The following is a 22828-nucleotide window of genomic DNA, read 5'->3' as shown; positions in this document are numbered from 1 at the left end:
ATCGAAACCCCCCCAGGTTTAGCACATATTGACTCCTCCCTGCAGCTTCCAGGTTAAAAATAAATAAAATCTCTGCTTGTTTTAGGGGAAAAACAACAAAAAAAGGGACGCACAACAGGAGGGAGAGGTGCTGCCATCAAAGCTCCCAGTGCTAGGCAGACACTGCTATCTAGTGGTGCCAGGAATGATTGTGTGAAGGAGGGGAAAAAAAAAAAAATAAATCTCTGTGTGAAAGCCGAGAAGCTACAAAGGGGGACAGAAAGGGTCCATAACACACCTCCACAGAATCCCAGCACGGTTGGGTTGGAAGAAATTAAATTCCTTCTTTGAACCCATGAAAGGAGAACGGTTCAAGCTGATGAATCACGATCACAGGAGCACCAACACTGCCCCCCTCCTTCCCCAGCCTCAAGAAGAGGCTGTGCAGAATCCCTGCACAATGGAGGCTGGGAGGGACAGTTGGAGATCATCTAGTCCAACTCCCCCCTAAAGCAGGGCCACCCACAGCAGGTTGCCCAGGATTGCAATATCCAGGTTTGGAATCTCTCCAGAGAAGGAGACTCTCCAGGCAGCTTGATCCAAGGCTCCACACTTTCACAGGAAAGTTTTTCTTCATGTTCCTGGGTTCAAATTTGTGCTTGTTGGCCCTTGTCCTGTTGCTGGGCACCACTGAAAAGACTCCAGCCCCATCCTCCTGGCCCCTGCTCTTTAGATATTGATCACTGAGAAGATCCCCACAGTCTTCTCCAGGCTAAACAGCCCCAGGGCTCTCAGCCTTTCCTCATGAGAGAGAAGCTCCAGTTCACTCAGCATCTTTGTGGCATCCACAGGACTCTTGAGTAGTTCTGTGTCTCTTTAACTAGGGAACCCAGAATGGGACCCAGGACTCCAGATGTGGCCTTACTGAGGCGCAGGACAGGGTTACTATAGGACACCACTGATCTTGGCCCTGAGGACACATGGCCAGTTCATTGGGAGCCTGTTATCCACCAGAACTCCCAGATCCTTCTCTGCAGAGAAGGATCTCTGCTTTCCAGCAGGTCAACCCCTGACCTGTACTAATGCAGGGAGGTTTCCCTCCCCAGGGGCAGGACCTTACTCTTGCTGATTTGGAACATTATATTTTTTCACTTTTCTGCTCAAAATCTGCAGCTAAAGTTTAAAGGCATAGCCTAAAACTGCCACAATGGGGTTACCCTGTGCCCAACTCTTCACCATGTCCAGGTCTTGCTGAACAGCAGCACAGGCTGATGGGGTGTCAGCCACTCCTCCCAGCTTTGTATCATCAGCAAACTAGCTGAGGGCCATTGATGAAGATGTTGAGCAAGATTGGATCCAGTCCCGATTCCTGGGGAACACTGTGAGCTACAGGGCTCCAGCTAGACACTGCACCTCCATACCAGGAACACAGGAGGTGGTCTCCAGGAGCCACAGGTTACAAGAACAAAGCAGAGCCCACAAGTTATCAGGCAAGTTTTCCTTTTATTTCTTATAAAATATATTTTGTATCGCTGCTGTAAAAATTACATTTCACATTTTTATCTTACAACTTCCCCCCCTTCTTTTTTTTTTTTTTCTTTTTTCTTTTTGTTTTTTAAACAATAAAAATAATACTTGGAAGACAGCTGAGAAAAGCTCCAACAGGACAAAAGAAATTCGCTCAGTACATCAGTGTCCCCGCTCAGCCGGGCTGCTGGTGGCCCCATGGGGGCATGGCCGCAGTGACAAAGTGTCACCCCCCACCACAAGTATCTCCTGCTGATGTCAATGGGGAGGGGGTCACCCTGCACTAAATCAACACACTCTCAGGGTCTGACTACCCTTCACCCTGCAGCAGCATAGGCTGGAGAGGTAGGGGAACAGCCTCAAATTAATTAATTAGTGCCCAATTAAGAGGTTCCTACATACATACATGGACATGCTCTGGGAGACAGGTGGATGGATAATCCTCCCAGCTGGATTTGCAGGTTGGGGTTACCCGTGGCTGTGGCTGAAGAGGAGTTTCTCTTGCTGGGAGAGGTGCAAAGGCTGGGAAGTGAGCTAAAAAAAAAATAAAATAAAAAAGGGAAATAACAGGGAAAGGACCAACAAGAGGACAACAAAAAAAATAGGACAAAAAAATCCAGTGCCAACCAACTAGCTAGATATGCTGGAAACACGCTGGTATTTCTGCAAAAATAAAAAGGTTGGTGTTTTTTTTCCCCTCTTTTAAAAAAGTGTAAAAAAAAATAAAATTCAAAATACTCCCAAATTGAAGGAAAAAACCCTCCCAAACACCCCACCCAAGAAAAAAAAAAATAAATCTCAACACACCCTGCACTAGTTTCTCCATTAAATGTTAAAAAAGGACAGAGAGGAGACACAAGGACAATTTGAAGTCAGTGCCTAAGGGACAGGACCCAGGGCTGGTGTAAAATACTCCAAGGTGAGGTAATCCCCACCAGCTCTGGCTTGAACTGCTGCACGCTCAGGAGGACAGAGCGCAGCAAGGGCACAAGGCAGCTGGGGGGCAGCATTCTCCCTGATTTTTGTATGGAGGGGATGCTGCAGGCTTGCTCTAAAGACTTCTCTTTTTGATATCTTTTATAACCAAAAAGCAAAAGGTTATTGGCTATGCAAGCTCCCACCAGTGAAAAAAAAAAAAAAAAAAACCACCTGATCTCTGAGGCTAGGAGCTGCCTGATGCTGCACCCTGATTTCAGGAGGGACAATCCCCCTGGGGTAATGCTGCATCCTGATGGCTTGGTTCAATTTTTCCTGAGTGGTTGAGCTGGGAGCAGCAGGAGCTGAGCCACGTCCAGGCAGTGCCAGAGCAGATCCAGCTCTGCCTGATGTTGTTTGAGGCAGAAAGGGCATAAAAAGCAAGAAGGAAAATCTCCAGGTCTCTCTGAGCTGTGGGGACAAAGGCACAAGGTCTGAGGAAACCAGAAATTCACTTTTTTTCCCTTTCTTCTCTCCTTCCACGGTCTGAGCACTGTTCTGAGTCCTGTTTTTAAAACACAGTTGGAAAATGTCCCTGTGTGGGACTTCCCAAAGCTTAGTCCCACATTCCTCCAACATCCTAAAAAGATGAACAGGCCAAGCTCTGTGAGGTGACGCAGGATGGGTGACACCAGCTTGGCTGTTCAAACAATGCAAGTCAGACATCAGCAAAGGCCTGGGGGCTGTTTTCTCTAGGAAAAAAAAAAAACAAACCAAAGGACCTATTTTTGAGTAAAGTAGCAACCCCACCTCATAATTCCCTGGTAAGAAGACTGAGGATGAGGAGCACCAACCAGCAATTCACCCTGGAAAGTCAGTTTTGCAGCTAAGCACTCAGGCAGGGAACCTGCAGTGTTTCTGATGCTTGCAGGAGGGGGAAAGGCTCCTCCCAACATTTTGCTTCAAATCCCACATTCCAGCAGGGATGGGAGCTGGAGTAAGCATCTCTCAAAGAAAATCTCTTCTCCTCCCTGGGATTGGAGCAGGAGCTGCCCAGATGTAGCCCCACAGGGGTTGCATCCTGCCCAGGCATGTTAGCTCCTGGCTTTCCAGCGGCTAAGTTTTTCACTCACTAGTTAGATACCAGGATAAAGATCAGGTTGTGGGATACTATCATGTTATACATACACAAAATTACAAATGAACAACAAAAACAATACCCAGACATGTAAACAAGCACCAGGAGTACATATGTATGTATCTCAACCTGCTTTGCCTGCCCACTTGATCCCTTCAGCAGGGCTCATGGTGATCCAGGAGCGATATTGGACTCTCCGAGTCACTTAATTTGCTCTTGTAAGAGAAGCTGAGTCTTGGAGCAGGGTCCTTAAAAACAACCCAGGGCATGGATCGCTCCCAACTCAATGGCTGTGGATTCTGGCTTATGATTATCAAAAATGCAGAAAAAAAAAAAAAATTATACCAATCCAAATGGCTGCCGCCCCAGCAAGGGGAGAAAACCAAGGAGGCAATGTAGCTCAGCATCAAGCACAACACCCTGGCAGTGGTGCTGGCATAAGTGGAACAACCATGATGGTGACAGGAAATCTGGGATGTGTAAATACCTACTTTACATCAAAAAGTGACTCCCACCAGCCTCAATGGGATTCAGCAGCAAGTATTGGAAGTGCTTGGATGCCAAGGGAAAGCCCTTCCCAGTCCTCTGCCTTTACTAGCAGAACTGCTAATTAAGAAAACCGCTCAGGCTGGTTTGGAAAGACACAGCAAGGGCCCTATGTAGATGTTTCATGGAGCTAAGTTGACTTAAAGCCTAAAATGAGAAGGAACACCAGGTTTTGTTCCAGAAATTCCCAAAGTTTCCCCAATTAAAATGTTTTGTGGTGTTTTTTTCCCCCCTCCAAATACGCCTTCAAAACTGACATGCTGGAACAAACCAGAGGTACATGTAGGCTCGAGTTACTGGTGTGACAGGACACAAGCAAAGGGGCAAACCTCCACCTCCTGCCCCAAGAACTGATCCTGCCACACCTGCAACCAAAGAACGTTTTCCTTTTTAAAGCTATTAATTACTAGCTTATTTAAAGCTATTAACCAATCCCCTCCCTTGAAGGGCACAAGGGATTTGAGCCTTCTAGGTAGCCAAAGGACAAGGGGAGCTGCTTTGATGTCTCACCCCAGCCACACTGTTGATAGTTCAGGAGATTTTAGGGCTAATCTGGGAAATACAGGAAAGTCTTTGGTCACCAGATTGCCTACAATCTCACTTCAAAGCCAAAGGAAGCCGCTTCCTTCACTCCCAGGCCCACCTTTTACCGTGCAAAGGGAGATAATTCTTCAGGTTTAAAAAAATCAAAACACAAAAAACACCAAAAAGTTGGAAAAAAGTTTGTACAAAAAGAGCAAACCCAGCAGATGTACAATACACAGGAGGAAGAATTTACACACAGCTCTGGAGGTGTCTTCTGGGCTCACAGGAGGTCCCTCCAAGGTCCTTGGTTGCAGCAGTGAGGGCCTCTGGTGCTCCCCAGGCAGAAGCAGGGGAGGGAGGTGGCAGCAGAGTGCTGCTTTCAGTCCAGGAAGCGCTGGCAGGCTTTTTTCCACCGGCAGGCCGTGCACCACTGGTCCCGGTGCTCAATGCCGTACACCTTACGGCACTTCTTGGCTTCACCACGGACTTTCCTGACAAAGGGGAAGAGAAGGGGTTTAGGTTGGACATAAGGCCTGGTACAGGCTTGCCCAGGGCATAGGTAGAGTCACCATCCCTGGAGGGACTGGAAAGCCAGGTACATGTAGTGCCGAGAGACATGGTTTAGTGGTGACCTGGCAGTGCTGGGTTGGGTTTGATGACCTTGAATCTCAGATCTCGAAAGTCTCCAGAGAAGGAGACTCCACAACCTCTCTAGGGAGCCTGTTCCAGGGCTCTGTGACCCTTACAGTAAAGGAGTTGTTCTTCACGTTGAGGTGGAACTTCCTGTGCTGTAGTTTACATCCACTGCCTCTTGTCCTGTCACAGGACACAAGAACCTGTCCCTTCTTTCTTGATACCCAGCTCTCATAGATGTATAAGCTTTTATTAAATCCCCTCTCAGTCTTCTCTTCTCCAGACTAAACAGCCCCAGGTCCCTCAGCCTCTCCTCACAAGGCAGTGCTCCAGTCCCTTAATCATCCTGTGAACCTGAACAATTCCAATATTCTATGATTCATCCACTCATTGCAGAACTTTGGTCATGTACCTAAGGTTAAAGCCCCATAACCACGGTTGATCATTATTCTGCAGCACCTCAGCAGCCCTTTTGGGCTCCACTTCTGCTCCCCTCTGGCCAGTAGGACCCTCACCTGGTGGTGATGGCCACTCTGGGTGGTGAGGCGATGATCAGGTGGGACTTGAGCATTGGTGTTGGTGGCTGGGGCTCACTGAAGCTGAGTGACCGGCTCCGCACCTGTGGGGAGAGTGTCAAAGGGCATGTGGGACAGCCCGGTCCAGCTCCCTTGGACACTGTGATGGGACAGCGAGAGGGAACCACAGGTGTTCCCAGCCACTGTATATCTAAAGTAGGGAGCATGAAAGCAGAGACAAGGCACCCTCAACTCCCATCTCAAGCCTGGACCCCAAAAAGATGAAGAGAAAACTCACCGGTGACGGGGATGGGAGAGTCGAAGTGGCAGTGGCCCAGCTGATGCCAGTGAAGATGTGAGGGGACACTGGAATTTGGATTGAGGGCAATGCCTGTGGGTGAAAAACAGGGGTCAGTATTAGCCTCAGGGCCCCCTCCATGCATTCCTCCAAAGTATTCACTCCCCAGCCTGGAGCTCCCACAAACTGGGAGCACTGAAGGTGGGATGGACATCCTGGTGCAACCTCTTCTCCAGCACCAGATCCTGCTACTGCTGGGCACACTATACGTGCTGTGCCACCCTTCACAGGGGCACAGAAGCTTCTACACCCCTGCATCTGCTTTTGTTTGCAAAAACCAAACCACATGCACCACCTCAGTCTGTATTTTTGCTCCTATTTATGTAGCCTTTCTGCGCTTGGATGATGTCATGTACATTCCCCAGGATGGGAACACAGCCTATGGATCTATATACCTTCTCCCTGAACTAGTCTGTAGCTCCAGAATAGCACTCAGCTCTCAACTAGCCCCTGGGACAAGGGCCACTGGCCCAGGCTGCCCACAGGGCCACCATTCCAGGTGCCCAGGTTCCCTGTGCTTCAAAAGCCCGTGCAGCAGAGAGGTGCAGGATCTGGCAAGGCTGCATTCCAACTCAGCATTATCTGCCTGCAGAAGGGTGTGTTGCATACCAGAACAGGGTGACTGCAGGGAAACAGAGGCCAGTAACTCCCCACCAACCCAGGAACAGACATTGCAGAAACACATGAGCCCCTAAACATGAGGCTGGTTGCTCAAGGGCTGAAGTGCAGCCAGGGAAGGGATGGTGCTACATCAGCATCAAAGCCTTTCTGTGATGAATATGAGCCAACAGTGTGCCCAGGTGGTCAAGAAGGCAAACAGCATCCTGGCTTGAATCAACAATATTGTGTTCAGCAGGACTCCATCCCCTTGTACTGGGTACTGGTGAGTGAATACCGAGTTAAGTTTTACACCCATTGCTCCAAGAAGCACATAGAAGGGTAGGAGTGTGTCCAGGGAAGGGCAACAAGAGAATCTGGTGAAAGGTAGGGAGCACAAGTCTTGCAAGGAGCAGCTGAAGGAACTGGGATTGTTTAGGCTCAGGGGAGACCTTCCTGCTCTCTCCAGTCCCTGAAAGGAGGCTGGAACAGGTGGGAGTCAGTCTCTTCTCCCAGGTAATAAGAGATAGAACAAAAGGAAAGGGCCTCAAATTACACCAGGGGAGGTTTAGGTGGGACATGAGGCACATCTCTTCCCTGAAAGGAATGTCAAGCCCATGGAACAGGCTGCCCAGGGCAGTGGTTGAGTCCCCATCCCTGGAGGGACTTAGAAGCCATGTAGATGTGGTACTGAGGGACATGGTTTAGTGGTGACCTCATAGTGATAGGTTAACAGTTGGACTTGATGATCTTAAAAGGCCTCTTTCAACTCAAACTATTCTATGATTAACACATCCCTCATGCAGCAGGGATTTGGAAACAGGATCATGACCTACCCTTCAGCAAGATTTCAGGAGATGACCCAGCCCTGGGAGATGACACCAGCTTACCTGGTAGGCATGATCAGCTTGGATGTGCCAAAAGGAGCTGGGTGCTGACTGGCTCAGGGTGCTGCTGGCCAGGGTGGGCTCCAGCATTGGCTGCTCAACCAGTAGCGCCTCTGGCCTTGCAAGGGCTTGCTGGATGATGATGGGAGCAGACACAGATGTGGGGCTGGCAGTGGCCACCACCTCTGGCACTGTCTCTTCCTTCACCTGCACTTCAGTGTAGTAGAAATCCTCCTCCCGCTTCCACTGGTCAGAATCTGCACTGTCCCTGTTGGGGAAAGAAAGGGAGACAGAGCAGTGAAAATCTTGTTACCACCAAGGCTACAAGCCCCTGAACTCCCTTAGAGAGTAACTTCGTCCTCCTGGGCAGAGCAACCCCACTTCCAGGCTCCAAAGTATGACATCAGCTCTGATCAGCAAGAGCCATTGCCTTTGCAGCAGCATTTCACACTTCCAAGACCTCTTTGAGGGCCTTCAGAAACACTGGCATGCTGACCAGGCACCACTTAAAGTCCCCTATGACTGAAGCCCCAGTTCACCCAGCAGGAAAGTCCCTAATGTTCTTTCCCAATGCCTTAATCTGACACTGGATGGCAGTCCAGCACTGCCCATTGCACCACAGCCCTCCTTTTCTCACCTCTCCCAGAGCATGCCTGTTTTTAAGGGAGAAGAACACACACCAGAAAACATGGACAAAAGCATGTGAAAACAGAGGTTGGGGTGAGCAATGCAGTGGGGCCAGAGGAAGAGAGCACAGCAAAGGTGATCCCCACACCCTCACTGCTTTGTATTTTGGGGGGAATTCACAGCAGATTAGGAGAAAACAAAGGGGTGGCCACTGCCAGGGTGGAACATGGGTGCCTGTGTGAGCCTCAGCAGCCAGGCACTGCCACACTGGGCATGACTTTCATGTTGCCAGGCCTCATGAAACCTAGTTGGGCTTTTCTGTCTCTGTACAGGAGTCCAGGGGTCATGTGTAACTTGACCTCCTCCCAGTGCAAGATATGCAGCTGAGATGGACAGAGCCGGGCAGTCCTGAAGCCCAAACAGGGCCCCATTGCCTCTTGGACAGCCCTGGACTCCCTTAAGGCAGGGACACATACAACAGTGGCATCAGAGCCACAGATTGCTTGGCTGAGAACTATCAAGGTCAGTCCACAGAGACCAGAGTCAGATACTTGCTGCAGGAATTATTATTGCTGGTGGACAAAAAGCTCAACATGAGCTCTCAATGTGCACTTGCAGCCCACAAAGCCAATCAGATCCTGGGCTGCATCAGAAGTGTGGCCAGCAAGTCAAGGGAGGTGATTCTCCCCCTCTACTCAGCTCTGGTGAGACCCCACCTGGAGTACTGCCTCCAGTTCTGGAGCCCCTATTACAAGAGGGATGTAGAGGTGCTGGAACGTGTCCAGAGAAGGGACACAAGGATGATCAGAGGGCTGGAGCACCTCTCCTATGAGGACAGACTGAAGGAGTTGGGGCTGTTCAGTCTGGAGAAGAGAAGGCTCCGAGGTGACCTAATTGGGGCCTTCCAGTATCTGAAGGGGGCCTACAGGAAGGCTGGGGAGGGACTTCTCAGGATCTCAGGTAGTGATAGGACTAGGGGGAATGGAATGAAGCTGGAGGTGGGGAGGAGGTTCTGCACCATGAGAGTGGTGAAGCCCTGGAATGGGTTGTCCAGGGAGGTGGTTGAGGCCCCGTCCCTAGAGGTGTTTAAGACCAGGCTGGATGAGGCTCTGGCCAGCCTGATCTAGTGTGGGGTGTCCCTGCCCATGGCAGGGGGGTGGGAACTAGATGATCCTTGTGGTCCCTTCCAACCCTGAATGATACTATGAATGACCCAGTGGCAGGGCATGCAGCTTTGGTGGTTAGGAAGGGATTGAGATGCCATCTTTGCTTTACCCAAGGTGCTGAGTCTTGACGTGCCGCTTGATGCCAACAATGGAGCGCAGGACCTTGCCACAGCTCGGCCACAGGCACTTGTACATCACCTTCACCGAGTTCTGGCAGAGAGACAGCCTATGTCACCCCCTGTGTGGTGGCAGTGTGCCCTCCATGGGATGCCAGCACAGCTGGGGGTACTGGGGAAGCCCCACCCCAAGGCAGCAGTACCTTTCTCTTGCGTGGGGCAGGTTCATCAAGGAGAAAAGGGTCGGAGTCAGTCTCAAAGCCATCGTCAGCCTGGGGAGAGCTCAGGGCCTCGCTGGTGTATTTGGGGCTGCCGGCAGGATGCGGGGGAGAAGGGGTGGAGATATCATTGCCCCCACTCCAGTGCCCGCTGGTGGTGCTGCTACCACTGTCTGAGATGTCACCACTCTCCTTCCAGGGATCACACGCTATCTGTGAGGCTGTGGGTAGGGGACACACACTGCCACCATCACCCCGGGGTCAAACGAACCCCCACAGGGCAGAGACCAACAGAGCCCCAACAACAGTTTGGCTCTTATTTCCTTAAAAGCTCAGCAAACACAGTGTTTGCACCCCTGCTCAGCACCAGCTCCCAGCTATTGGTCATTTATTCCTTTTTCTCCCCTCCTCATCCTCCTTGGCACCAGCGCAGCCCCATGGGCACAGCTGGCACAAGGCGAGCAGCCAGCACTAGGCACACACATTTCCCACGGCTCTGGGTGCCTATTTTTATCCCTCCAACTGCTTTGACTCCTCGGGAATGAGACTGTCTCTAAAAAAAGGAGCAATCCGGTGGTGCTCCCCAGCCCGGGACTCCTGTGTGGGGCTCCCCATCCCCCTGGGATGGCTTTCAGAGTACAGGGTTCCCCCACCAGGCTGCCAGAGATGTCTTGGCTTGCTCAGTCCCAACCAGTGCTAGGGACCCATGGGTGCCCCTGGTGCTGCTTCCTGGTGACCTCCAGCCCAGTGTGGCCCCGTCTTGAAATCGCAATATCATTACGGTTGCAAAAGACCTCCAAGATCATTGAATCCATCTGTTAACCCAGCACTGACAAGTGCACCAACAAACCATGTCCCTCAAAGCCACACCTACAAGTCTTTGAAAAATACCTCAAGGGATGGCAATTTCACCACTCCCCTGAGCAGCCCATTCCAGGGCTTGACAACCTTTTCCATAGAGAAGTTTCTCATGTCCACCCTAAACCTTCCTGGCACAATTTGTGGCTGTTTCTTCTTGTCCTGTTGTTTGTTCCTTGGGAGAAGAGACCAATACCCATTTTGCTACAACCTCCTTTCATGGAGCTGTAGAGAGCATTGAGGTCTCCCCTGAGTCTCCTTTTCTCCAGGTTAAACAACTCCAGGTCCCTCAGCTGCTCCTCACAAGACTTGTGCTCTAGACCCTTCACCAGCTTCGTTGCCCTTCCTTGGACAGGCTCTGGCCCCTCAATGTCCTTACTATTATGAAGGGTCCAAAACTCAACACAGGATTTGAGGTGCAGCCTCATCAGTGCCCAGCACAGGGGAACAATCCCTGCCCTAGTCCTGCTGGCCACACTATTGCTGATCCAAGCCAGGATGCTGTGGGCCTTCTTGGCCACTTGGGCACACTGCTAGCTCACATTCAGCCAGCTGCCTACCAGCACCCTGAGGCCAGTTTCCAGCCACTCTTCCCCAGGCCTGGAGAATGCAAGGGATTGTGATGCAAGGGCAGCACCTGGCACTTAGCCCTGTTGAGTCTTAGCCCATCAATCCAGCATGGACAGGTCCCTCTGTAGAGCCTCCCTAACTTCCAACAGTCTTGACAGCCATTTGGCACCCAACAATGCACCTCTGCAGCAAGTAAGGACCCCTGCACCAAGATCCATGGGGCACAGCACATCTCTCCACATCTCCTTTTGTTCCAGATGATTTTTTAACACATGCAGGTGAATATTTTGAGTGCACACTCACGGGGGATGCCGCTCTCGCCAGTGGGAGGGCTCTGCACCACGGGGCTGCAGGAGAGGCTTGTCAACACCATGGCTGCCACCATCTCATCCATCTCCACAGCAGCATCAGCTTTCCTGCATTGTGAGGGAAAGATGTAAAAGCACTTTGAGAAAAAAAATCAAAGAAACAATGTGGGGAGCCAGCAGGCACTCAAAGGTCACCAGAGTTTGCAGCAGCAGCAGCAAAGGTTTGCCCTCCCCAGTCCCTAAACTCAGTCATTTTGCAGTCACTGGGAAGGATGTTTTCCCCCCATTTGGAGAAAAAAGGGAAAAAAAAAAAGAAAAAAGAAAAAAAGAGCTAAATCCCCTTAATCCTAAATTTAACCATCCTGTGGTTAATCCCATGCTGGGAAGGCAAATACATCCCCAGCATCACTGTGCTCTCTGTTTATTTAAGACAAAGAGGGAGCACATCTGGTGTCACCAAAATCCCCTCTCCCACCTGAGTGAGCTACCAGCAGCCAAAGACACAAACCTCTTGGGTACATCGATGCTGCTGGACACAGATCTCTGCAGCACCTCTGCAGTGCTGGGAGCACTGGCTGCAGGCAGGGCAGGGGGCTGCAGCGGGGCCAGCCGCATGTCCTGCACCCTCCAGCATGTCTGCAAGCCCTGCTCTGGCAGCAGCAGCATCTTCACCTTGTCACTCAGCTGGCTGTGCTGCTCCACGAGGCCAGCACACTCCTGCCCACTGTAGGTAACGAGGACCTGAAAACAACACGAAGGACAGTTTGTCAGCGCCACTCACCGCAGACAGGGGCTATAGACAGCTTTAGGACAAGGGCAGAGCCTGTCCTGAAGGCTTTGGACTTCAAACTGCTGTTACATCAAACCAAAGGGGTGTCTAGAGTTTGTTCTAACCCCCCCACCAAGCTCCCTGACTCAAGCAATGCCAAGCTGAGGGATTTCCTGAGCTGTTATCAGCTGCCTCTCTGAGTGTTGTTAGTTTGGGTAGACTTTTGTCCAATGACTTTAACTGCTTTGGCTTTGTTCTCACATCATCCTGCTGCAAGGTCTCCCACAATTACTTCACACTCTGGCAAAGCAAGTAAGTAACAGCATTTAAAGCTAGATGGGGAAAGGAGGTTTGCTGGGTGAAGTGGCCCCAAATTCACATCTTGGTTCCTACAGCCCCAGCTCCTTTAGGCTCTGCAAACTTCACCTCCTGTTTCAGAGTCCCAAACTACTTCTGAGAGGCAGTTTTCCACCACTACCACCCGTAAGTCTATTTCTGTTAATGGAAAGGTATCTGTGTCAAAAGACACTACATGTGTCTCTGACTATTTATAGGAACAGGAACATCTCTTCACAGAATCACCACAGGTGGCACACCTGTGTGGGATGGACACATCCATAGCATGAGTGGAGAGGAGCCTGCCAGACCATCTCGGGTGAGACCTCCAGCAGAAACACCAGGGGGGAAAAAGCCACCCATGGTGGGACCAGGGCTATGGGGATCAGTGCAAGGATCAGGACACAGAAGACTCTGGCTCTATGTGCAGAAAACAAGGAGCAAGAACCACACATGCCATCCTTAAGGCTGCACACAGCACAAGAAGCCAACATCTCCTCAAGCTTTGCACAGCCACCAGCTGTTGCTGGGAGGTGAAGCCAGTCACAGTATCGCCAAGGTTGGAAGAGACCTCGAGGATCATCGAGTCCAACCTGTCACCACAGACCCATGACTAGACCATGGTACCAAGTGCCACGTCCAATCTCCTCTTGAACACATCCAGGGATGGTGACTCCACCACCTCCCCAGGCAGCCCATTCCAATGACTAATGACTCTCTTGGTGAAGAACTTTCTCCTCACCTCGAGCCTAAACTTCCCCTGGCACAGCTCGAGACTGTGTCTTCTTGTTCTGGTGCTGGTTGCCTGGGAGAAGAGACTCCCATCCCATGACTGTTTTTATGCTGTTCCCAGCATCAAGCAAGCAAGAAAAATCCTCCTCAGTGGAGCACTTAGAAGACAACAACTCTCACTGTTCTGTGGTTAATGAACATGGGGCAGGAGGAGCCAGAAAAACCAAACAGGGCCTTTATTTACAAGCCATTTGACAAGCTCTCTCCAGAAAAGATTTTACAGTTCTGTAGGTAGCAGCCAAGAAACAGACTCTATATTAGCAGCTCACAGCTCCCCTCAGACAGCGCTGGCCAGGCACCAGTGAGAACCCTGTTTCCTGCTGCAGACAGCATCCCAACCAAGGCATGGCCCTCCTGAGCATCAGCAGATTAGATGTCCTTTCTAGATGAAGCCATTGCATCTCACCCATCTCTAAGAACTTCTCCACCACACATATCTGTACCACAGATCCTCAGCTGTAATAGACTAGAGCTCTGAAGCCTCAGCCATGAGGCTTGTGGCCACCATGGCAAATCTGGGAGCTCCTTGCCACTGCCCTTCAGAAGTAAACTTGGGTTATGAAAAGTTAGGACAAGTTCACAGAAGAGAAGACCACTGTGAGTCACTAAATGTAGAGAGAACCATCTCCCTGAGCCCCAGACAGTTGGAGAACACTGGAGGGAAGTATCAGGCCTTCTTAATGTCTTCCCTGGTCACCCACTTTTGGCTAGGACTTGAGACATCTCCTGGAGATGGCTCTTCACTTCAGCTGATATGGTCCAAACCCAATAGGCATGGGGCCAAGTGCACTAACACCAACGCTCATTAACATCCGTTACTAATTACAGTCCTCCAATGCACCTTACATTAGGAGAACTCCAGGAGCTTTATCCCCCACTAGCCAAGGACACTGAAAGCCTCCTTACGTACTTGCTGCCCAGCACAGGGCTGCCGGTGGCTGGGCAACCTGGGCACCTGGTTGCTCTCCTCCGCTGTCGGCACACAGGATCCGTCCTCTTGCAGCACCGTGTGGGCAGATGCCTGGCCAAGGTCAGTCTGCAAGCCAGGGACGTGGGTGGCCATCAGCACCCCATCAGCCAAGGCACCAGGGGCAGAGACACGGGTGCCAAGCAGAGAGCGCTTCCCCAGACGCCTGGACAGCACGCTCGCCATCTCGGACATGCTGTAGAAGAGACAGACATGGGGACATTACCTTTGGCACAGAACCACGACATGCAAACAGTGTCTTCCCTGCACCACCACTCTGGGAGCTGAGAAAACAGCTTACACTGCTCCAACATCACCAGGTGTCAAGATCCCTTGGGGACACGAGGACAGTGGGGTGTCTGAGCTCCCCACCCCTGACAGCTCTTGTCTTCATGGTCGCTTCTGACCCTCTGTGGGGTAAAAAAAGATCCAGCCCAATGGAAACCCCACAGATGCAGCCAGGACAGCCCCTTGCCCATGTCCCGCTACTGAGCTGCCACCAGTGCATGTTCCCAAGGCCACTGCAGCTGAATGCCGCCTGTCACACTGGAACCTGCCATCAGCACTCTTCAACCTTGACCTCCAGACTTGGGCCCGTGCCCAGCGTAGTCCGGCAATTTCCCTGCTTGTGCCCCATCAGGGGAGGAAAACTCTTGGGCAGCCAAAGTCAGCACCTCATCCCAGATAAGACCCTAGCTGCTCCTCTTTTCTGGGAGCTCTCATACTTTTAGGAGAGGTTTCCCCAAGCTTGCAGATAAGGGTTGAGCTGGCAACAAAACTGGGAGCATCCACCTACACTGCTTTGTTGGAAGAGTAAGAATTTGGAGCATTTTTATCCTAAACTCTATCTTTAACTTATTTTTGCCCACCAAAACAGTTTCCTTATCCTGACATATGTTTTTCTCATGTTGGTATGGCTCTGCTATATCCAGAAAGCCTCATGTATTTGGATTTGTACATTTTCCTGCTTTTAAAAATGAAAAAAGTGTTTGCAGGTTTCCTTAAAAGCAAAGGACACCCAGGCATGGGGACAGATGATGTATCCATCCTGATAAATCTGACAGCTCCAGCACTGTCTTCCTCCATCCCATTCTCCTCACATCTCTGCTTCAATATCCTCTCCGAGGAGCATGGGAAGCGAGAGTGCACACTGCAGCAAGGCTGAAGAATGATAGTAGCTGGGCTTCAGATAAGGCAAAAGGCTTGGAGAAGCCTCCTGTCTTGGGGTGGGGTGCACTGAAAAATCCATGTACTTTTGCATCACCAAACATGTCACCTCTGTCACTCTAACTGCATCACCCAATCAGCTGGGTGCTGTGGGTGTCTGTTGAGCATCTGGGTTGGAACATAACTTAGGCCATGGAGAATCCCAGTCCAAGGGGCTGCTGCTAATTAACTCCAAAACACCAAGTGCTTGTGCCCAGAACCTTGCCTCCTCTTAGAGCAGCAAGAGATGCTCAGTTCTCTGTCATGAAGCAGTATTGCCATGGCAGATCAAATATATTCCTCTGACATTTGACTTAACACAGTGCTACCTGGGATGAAAAAAACTTTCCTGAAGAAGGGAAAAAGAGCTTGCTGCTCCTCTCAAGCTCCCCTCATGGCAGGAAGGGTTACTCCAGACCTTGTCCTGCTTCAAAGAACGGCCAAGATTTACAAGCGGTTTTATGAATAACTGTACGTGCTCAGCTCATTTTGTCCTCCCCCGAAATCCTGCCAGCCCCAAGTAGCAAATTAACAGCTCTTCAGAAGCCAGAAAGAACAGAGCAGGAAGAGCAGGACAGAGATGTTCTGGGGAAAGCATCTCAGAACCAGAGCTGCCTTGTCCCACCCCACACAGGGACTCCACTGCTGTCACCACCTTCCCTCAGGAGCAGGATGAAAGAGGCCACAGCTCCGCCAGCTTCCTTCTCATCTCACCCTGCCTCAGGAACACAACAGACTTTGCAGTGTACAGGCATCAATGACTGATGATTCAGTGCCCACTGTCTGATAATGCCTCTTTTTAACACAGTGCAACAACGTTTTCTAATGAACACAAGTGACCTGGCCAAGCAGCTCAGCTCCCACGAGCTCCTACACACCCCACATGCAACTTTCTTACCCAAAAGGAGACCAAAACAGCTGGCAAGGAGGACACAGCAGCTTGCCTCAAATCCCAGAGCCCCTCTGCCTCACTGCAGGTATCAAGCACCAGATGTTTCCCCCTGCATCACCTTAAAACCTTGCTCTTGGATATCCTGGGCACTAGGATTTGGGAACTGCTCTTCAGAAGGCCTGGGGACTCGATGTGGTGATGTCAATGCTGCCACCACATAGAAAATGTTGCCAAATCTCTGCCATCTCCCTGACACACCAATTTTGAGGCAGCGCTTGGCTGGTGGCCAGGTGCAGAGAGGGCAGTGCCAAAGGTGGGAGGTTGTTTCTTATTTCCTTCAGGGTTCATTTTTGCCTTCCCTTTCTTTCCCTCTCTGGTTTGGGGAAGGAGTGGGAAGGAGAGATGCACGATTGCAACTGGGGGAAGGAAAACCCTCCCAAAAGCCATTGTTTGGAGTCACATCTGCTGCCAGAAGACCTTTAAATGGTGCATTCTATTTCGGCACTCAGCCCATGGCCAAGGGAGACACACCAAAATCCTTTCCCCTCCACTCCATGCCCCAAAACACAAAGCAAGAGGAGCAAGAGCCGGGAGGGCATCAGCAGTGCAAGCGGTGCTGGGAGGCCACGATGCCGCCCGGAGCCCTCCCAGCTGTTAGCAATCACGAGCTGCAGGGGTCAGAGCCAGCACAGATCCCAAATTATTCCTTCCTTCAATGCCGGGCGTGTATTTTGGACGGCGTTTTTCCAGTTCTCAACGGGGAAAGAAAAAACCCTGTCGGCCCTTGTGCCTGCCGGCACTACTGCTGCTGCCAGCAGAGCGAGGGCCGGGTGGGGGTTTTGGGAAAGATGGGAACTGAGGAACACTTTGTTTAGCAACCAGGCAAGGCTGGGGGGGGTCACGACAAAACTCACTCCGGACGCTGTTTTTCTGGAGTTTGCTGAAAGAAAGGCAGCTCCTGCACCCATGGTGCTGCACAAACCAGGACCCCCTCTCCCCAGAGAATGTGCAATTACAGCACACCGTGGTTTTTCCCCATTTTGGGGAGAATAAATGCCAAGAGGTTCTCTTACACCCAGCCTAACTCCTGACACAGACAGCACTATGCCACGCATCAGCAACCCGAACTGCAAAGTCCACTCTATGAGACCCCAAACGCTGCAGTAACTGATAATAAACCACTTCCCCCCCCCCCCCCCCTTCTTCCCCAGCCCATCATTTCCAAGCCCTTTTCTCATCCCAAAACATCCCAAAGCCCCCGTACAAACCGCACTGTCGGCACACGTGATCGGGAGGGAAACAAGATACTCGCACAGAGCAACTTGCAAAGTTTCGCCCTTTAATAAAGCAGCAAAAAAAGATCTACCACCCTAGGACGGAGTCAAACCCACCACGACCTAACAACCCCTCACGGACCACAACACAAACCGGGTGCTTTCCCGAAGAGATTCCTTTAATCCCACCCACCGCGATGCTCATAGTTTGGGTTACTCCCAAGGACGTGTCACCGCCGGGCCCCACCATGCTCCTGCCGGCAGCGCCGGGAAGGGCTCCCCGACCCTCATCCACACCGGCTGCCAGGTGGTTCTGGAGGAACACACTTCGGGAAGCGGCTCGCCTGCCTAAAAACGCATTTCATGGCACGGGCAGGAGTGTCAGTGCGGGCAGAAACACTTCCCAGGCATCGGGGGGCCGGTGCCTGCCGCCGGCGAGGGCAGTCAGGAAGGAAAAGGGCGGGAGTTGACCGATTTCTGGGAGCGGTGCCGGCGGAGCGTGACTTTAAGCCACGGTGCGGGCAAGCGGGACGAGCGTGCAGCGGGAGACTGGGTGTGCACGCGTACGCGTGTGCACCCGTGTGTGTGTGCAGAGCTAGCAGGACACGTGGGGAAGATGGCAAAGCCGGAGACATGGGGAGGAGGAGGGTGCCCGGGCCTGCCGTGAAGGGCGGCACCGGGCAGGGAACACGCAGGGGGAGGGGAGGACAAACACACGCAAGCACCCGGGGAGATGCAACGGGCATAGGCCTCGGTTGGGCGGGACAGGCACAGGAAGGAGGAGGACCTGCAAAGGAGTCGGCGGCACACGCCGGGGGTGGGGGAAAATGCACCGGCCAGGGGAATACGGGACACGCACACGGGGCAGGGGCGTGCAAGCACCGGGGACACAGATACCGAGCAGGGATGTGCACGCACCAAAAAGGCCCCTGGGCGGGCATGCACCAGGGGCTTGTGTGCACCGGGCAGGGGGCTAAGCTTGCACTGGCAGGAACACACACACACACGACGAACAGGCCCCGGGGGCGGCATGCACTAGAGAGGGCCAAAGGCCTGGTCGCCTACCGGGCGGGGAGCGGGAGGACGGGACACAGATTCTGAGCGCGGACGTGCACACACCGGGCAGACCGGGGGGGTACATGCGCCAGGCAGGCCCCGAGATGGGCAGCATGCACTGGGAGACCGTGGAAACGGCAGGACTTGGGGAGGGGACCGAGCGTACCAGTGGGCGGCAGAGACCCGGAGGAGGACAGGTCCGAGAGTGGCAAAGCCGGCTAGCTCCCCGGGGAAGGATAGGAATTGGACGGCGAAAAGAGCGAGCTCAGCGGTTACCTCCGGCGCGGCTCCTGCCTTCCCCGGCCCTCCTCCCCTGCCGCAGCTTGTTTTGAAATTCCCGTCCCCGCCGCAGCCGGCTCACGTACACGGCGGCCCCGGGCTGGAGCCCCGCCGGGCGGGGCGGGGAGGAGCCGGGCCCTGGGAGGCGCGGCCGAGCACGGCCGGGCAGGAACCGCCGCTCCCGCGCGCGCGCTTTTTTCACAATGACCGTTGTGAAGCTTTTGTTTGTGTGTGTGTCCCCTCCCCTTTTATTTTTCCGTCTTTTCCCAGCAAAGGAGGAAAGCCGGAAGGAGAATACCCGGTATCGCCGCCCCACTACTTACAGCGCCTAGGGATCCGCGCCTCGCCGCCGGCCAGGTTAAAGCTCCCGGGGCCGAGCTGGTGTAAACAACCTCCCCACATGCTCGGCCCCTTCTTGCGCATTGGCTCTGCGGCTGCCTTTAAATGCACGCCCCCGGCCTTACCGCTCCCGTTGGGTTGTGCTGCACCGCACCGGCCCGGGGCATGCTGCCGCTCCCCGCCCGCCTACCGCGGGGGCAAGGCAAGTGGGAGGGTGGGTGCTTCCTTCTGGCTCACCCCGCTCCGAGCGGGCCGACTGCTGAGGGACGGACGGAAGGACAGGCAGGCAGGCAGGCACGCACCGCGTCCCCGTGTCGGCGTCACGGGCTCTCCGCCGCCCCCGGGGCTCTACTGTTTACTCAAGGGATCGGTCTCCATGTCACCCTCCTGCCTTGAGTGACGGGGCTGTGTCACTCTGTGCCCAAGGGATGGGGCTCCCTATCACCCTGCCGTCCTCACCCCAGGAACATCGTACAGTCCCAGCTCTGTAGCTGGAGCCTCTCAATTTGCATTTAACTGGGCCCTATCGCTAATTACTCTTAATTTTGAGGGGACATTATGATTCAAGTTCTGTCCACAGCTTTCTGTAAACAAACCTTGCAGGGTTGGGTTTTTTTCTGCCAGCACAGCTTTGCCAAGTCTGTTTAGCAATAAAGGAGGATTACCACCACTGATGCTCCTTTGGGGGTTTATTTTGGTTTCAGGTATGGATTTTCACCTCTCAAAGCACTGATTTTTTTGGTTCCTCAAGACTAAAATTTCACACTTTTGCTGCTTGTCCCTTTTTCTAGTGATTCGCACTTGCACTGCTTGTCTCTTTCTAGCACATTACAGCAAAGCAGATTCACAAGCACAGCAGGCAACACACCACTTTCTAGCTTTACTTGGGACCCCCTTACATTCCAAGCACCTCAGGACAAAAGCCACTTGCTACTGCTTTGGACAATCACCTTTACAACCTCAGCACAGGCCAAGGCAGTTTGTTTCAAAGTGTGTCAGTGAGCAGAGATGAATGCTGGGCCTCTTGCCAGGTTAAAAAAAATAAAGTGTATTTTTACCACCAACTAACACACACAACGGCCAGGATTTTACTATGAGTGCCCAACTTGTTGGGCCAGGAAGAGGTTATCATACACTCACCATACAAAAAATGAAACCTGGAGGAGAAAAGACTTCAGTATTTTTCAACATATATATATGTAAGTTTTTGTCCAGTAAAAATAAAGTCTTTTTCCAAAGCACCCAAACAGGAGCAAAAAACTTCTACTCCCAGCAATGCTCCTAAACTTCCTCTCCAGCTCCACAAACCTGGGATTTCTAAGCCACCTCGATTCCTGTTAAAATGGAAAGCTGAGTTATTACATCTGCAGGTGAGGGCAGATGCCTACAAAAACCCTTGCCTGGGACTTAATGTGTGTTAGGAGGCAGCTTGCTGTGCAGACGTGTTATTGCAACATGCAAGTGGAGGCATTTCAAAGCAGCTGGGATGGCCTCACGTTGGCAGAGGTCTCTCAGTGGCTCAATGCCAAGACCTGCCACACCCTCCAGGCCTGGGGGTCAGGAGGTGGCAGCTGCAGGACAGGAATGGGTCTGGCAGCGGGCAGGACCCCCACTGTCCACAGGAGTCAGTTGCTCTGGGGGAAGGAGCAAATAGGTGCTGTTGGGGGCACCTCAGTGCTGTTCCTCACGGCCATGGCTGCCCCCCATTTCCCCATGGCCACTCTTTGTACCTCGTGGCCTGCTACTTCTCTCCCCACAAGGTGAGCCCTCACACACTGCATGGCTGTTGTGCTTCTGGGCTATTCCTCATGGTTGTGGTCCTTCATTTTCCCTCATGACTGCTACCCCTTTCTCCTGATCTCCCCCCACATCAGCCCCTTACACCACATGGCCATCGCACCACACCCCTCATGGCTGCCCCTCATGTTCCCAAGGCCACTCCTCATGGCCATCCTTCACTTTCCTTCATGGCTACCATCCCTCACCCTTCACGGCCACCCCTCATCCACTCATGCTACCCCTCACGTCTCCCCCCCAGAGACCCCTCACACCGCAGAGCTGCCGTTCCTCACCCCTCATGGTCAACCCTCACGATCTCTTTTTGGTGCAGCTCCTCACCCATAGGGCCGCCCCTCATCTGCCCCCACGATCCCCCTTGACGGCCCACGGCCGCCTCTTCCCCTCCCGCCGTCTGACGTCCCTGCCGCCTGTGCTCCCGCCCAGCCCTCTCCCGCCCCCCGGCGCTAGTGGGAACGCCGCATAGCCCGTTCCCCCCCGCCCCGCGAGCCCTGACTACGTGCCGTTCCCCACGTGGCGGCTGCGCGCACTCCCCAGCCAGGGAACAGCCCGCCCAACACGTTCACACCCCCGTCCGCGAGCCTGGGCAGACGGCAGGGAAGGAGGGAGCGCCGCCAATCATCGGGCGGCAGGCGAACAGAAAGGGACCAATGATGGGAGGCGTTGCCGCGCGGTGGCCACTGCCGACGGGCTGGGGGGAAGCCTCGCCCCTCCGCAGCCTCTAGCGGCGCTGCGGCCGAGCGCGAGGCCAGTTTGGGCGGGAGGTAGGGTAGTCAGAGGGGTCTGATGCCTTTCTCCTGCCCTCAGCGCAGTCTTTGGCGTGCGCTAGAGTCACCATCCTTGGAAGGGTTTACAAGCCATGTAGATCTGCTAAGGGATATAGTTTAGTGGTAACCTGGCAGTACTGGATTAAAGGTTGGACTTCATCATGAAGGTGTGTTTCAACCTAAATGGTTCCATGAAAATGCTTTTGTATTTTCACTTTGTGGTGTTTTGTGGGTTTTTTCAGTGCAAGAAGCAAAGAGGCAGTGAGCAGCAGGCACTCTGCGTTGCATGTGTGCCCTGTCCTATTTAGGCTGGATACCTACCCTGACTGCACAGCGTGGCCACAGCATCACAGATTGCATCAAGTTGGAAGGCACCCTTGTGACCGTTTGAGGCTGTCCCTTTAAGGAAGGGGACATTGGGGTTGAATGTTTGTAAATGAAAGACGGATCTAAACTAATTTCATTGGTAGATTGGGAGAAAGCACCTTTTGAACTGGGAGTACAGCAGAGAATCCTGGGCAGTCCTGCGCTTTCCTTCTTCCCCTTTGCAGCTCGCAGCTTTCTGGGCTTTCGGCCAGACTTGACCTTGAAGCTGATAAAAAGCGTGAGGCCTCTACTAACAAATTCTGCTTAAATTAACAGTTTCTCCTTTTCTCTCTTTCTAACCCTCTCTGGGGAAAGGGGGAGAGAAGGGGGAGCAGGGGTGGGGAACCCCCCTCAGCAGAGGAGGGAACCCTCATTTCTGTGTGACTTTGTTGTATATTTCTGTATATATTGTAAATACTGCAAATTCTGTATATATTTCCCTGTGTTCCCTAAACTGCTTTGTAAATATACAGCACACACTCCTTTGCTAATCCGGCTGTGTGGG

General features: G+C 52.6%; 1 protein-coding gene across 4 annotated transcripts; it reads right to left on the bottom strand.

Moving 5' to 3' along the window:
• Nucleotides 1–1301: 1301 nt before the first annotated feature.
• Nucleotides 1302–19459, bottom strand: ZNF395 (zinc finger protein 395). 4 transcript variants are annotated; one of them, XM_068143165.1, is made up of 11 exons: nt 19378–19459; nt 14291–14543; nt 11992–12224; nt 11479–11591; nt 9733–9968; nt 9523–9623; nt 7624–7888; nt 6077–6169; nt 5779–5882; nt 4888–5121; nt 1302–2040 (listed from the first exon to the last, which is right to left on the bottom strand). In XM_068143165.1, the coding sequence occupies exons 2-10, from the start codon at nt 14540–14542 to the stop codon at nt 5010–5012; spliced, it is 1509 nt and encodes a 502-aa protein (XP_067999266.1). In that variant the 5' UTR covers nt 14543; nt 19378–19459; the 3' UTR covers nt 1302–2040; nt 4888–5009. The 4 variants fall into 4 exon arrangements, with proteins under 4 accessions (XP_067999266.1, XP_067999268.1, XP_067999265.1 ...); XM_068143167.1 differs by lacking the exon at nt 19378–19459 and adding an exon at nt 19052–19142 and having other exon boundaries at nt 4884–5121; XM_068143164.1 differs by lacking the exon at nt 19378–19459 and adding an exon at nt 19052–19142.
• Between the last annotated feature and the right edge of the window lie 3369 nt (nt 19460–22828).

The sequence above is a fragment of the Melanerpes formicivorus genome, unplaced genomic scaffold (assembly GCF_026170545.1).
Source record: "Melanerpes formicivorus ecotype bairdi unplaced genomic scaffold, bMelFor1.0.p_v2 SCAF_9, whole genome shotgun sequence".
Taxonomy (NCBI): Eukaryota; Metazoa; Chordata; class Aves; order Piciformes; family Picidae; genus Melanerpes; species Melanerpes formicivorus.
This window is presented reverse-complemented; position numbering and strand designations above follow the sequence as displayed.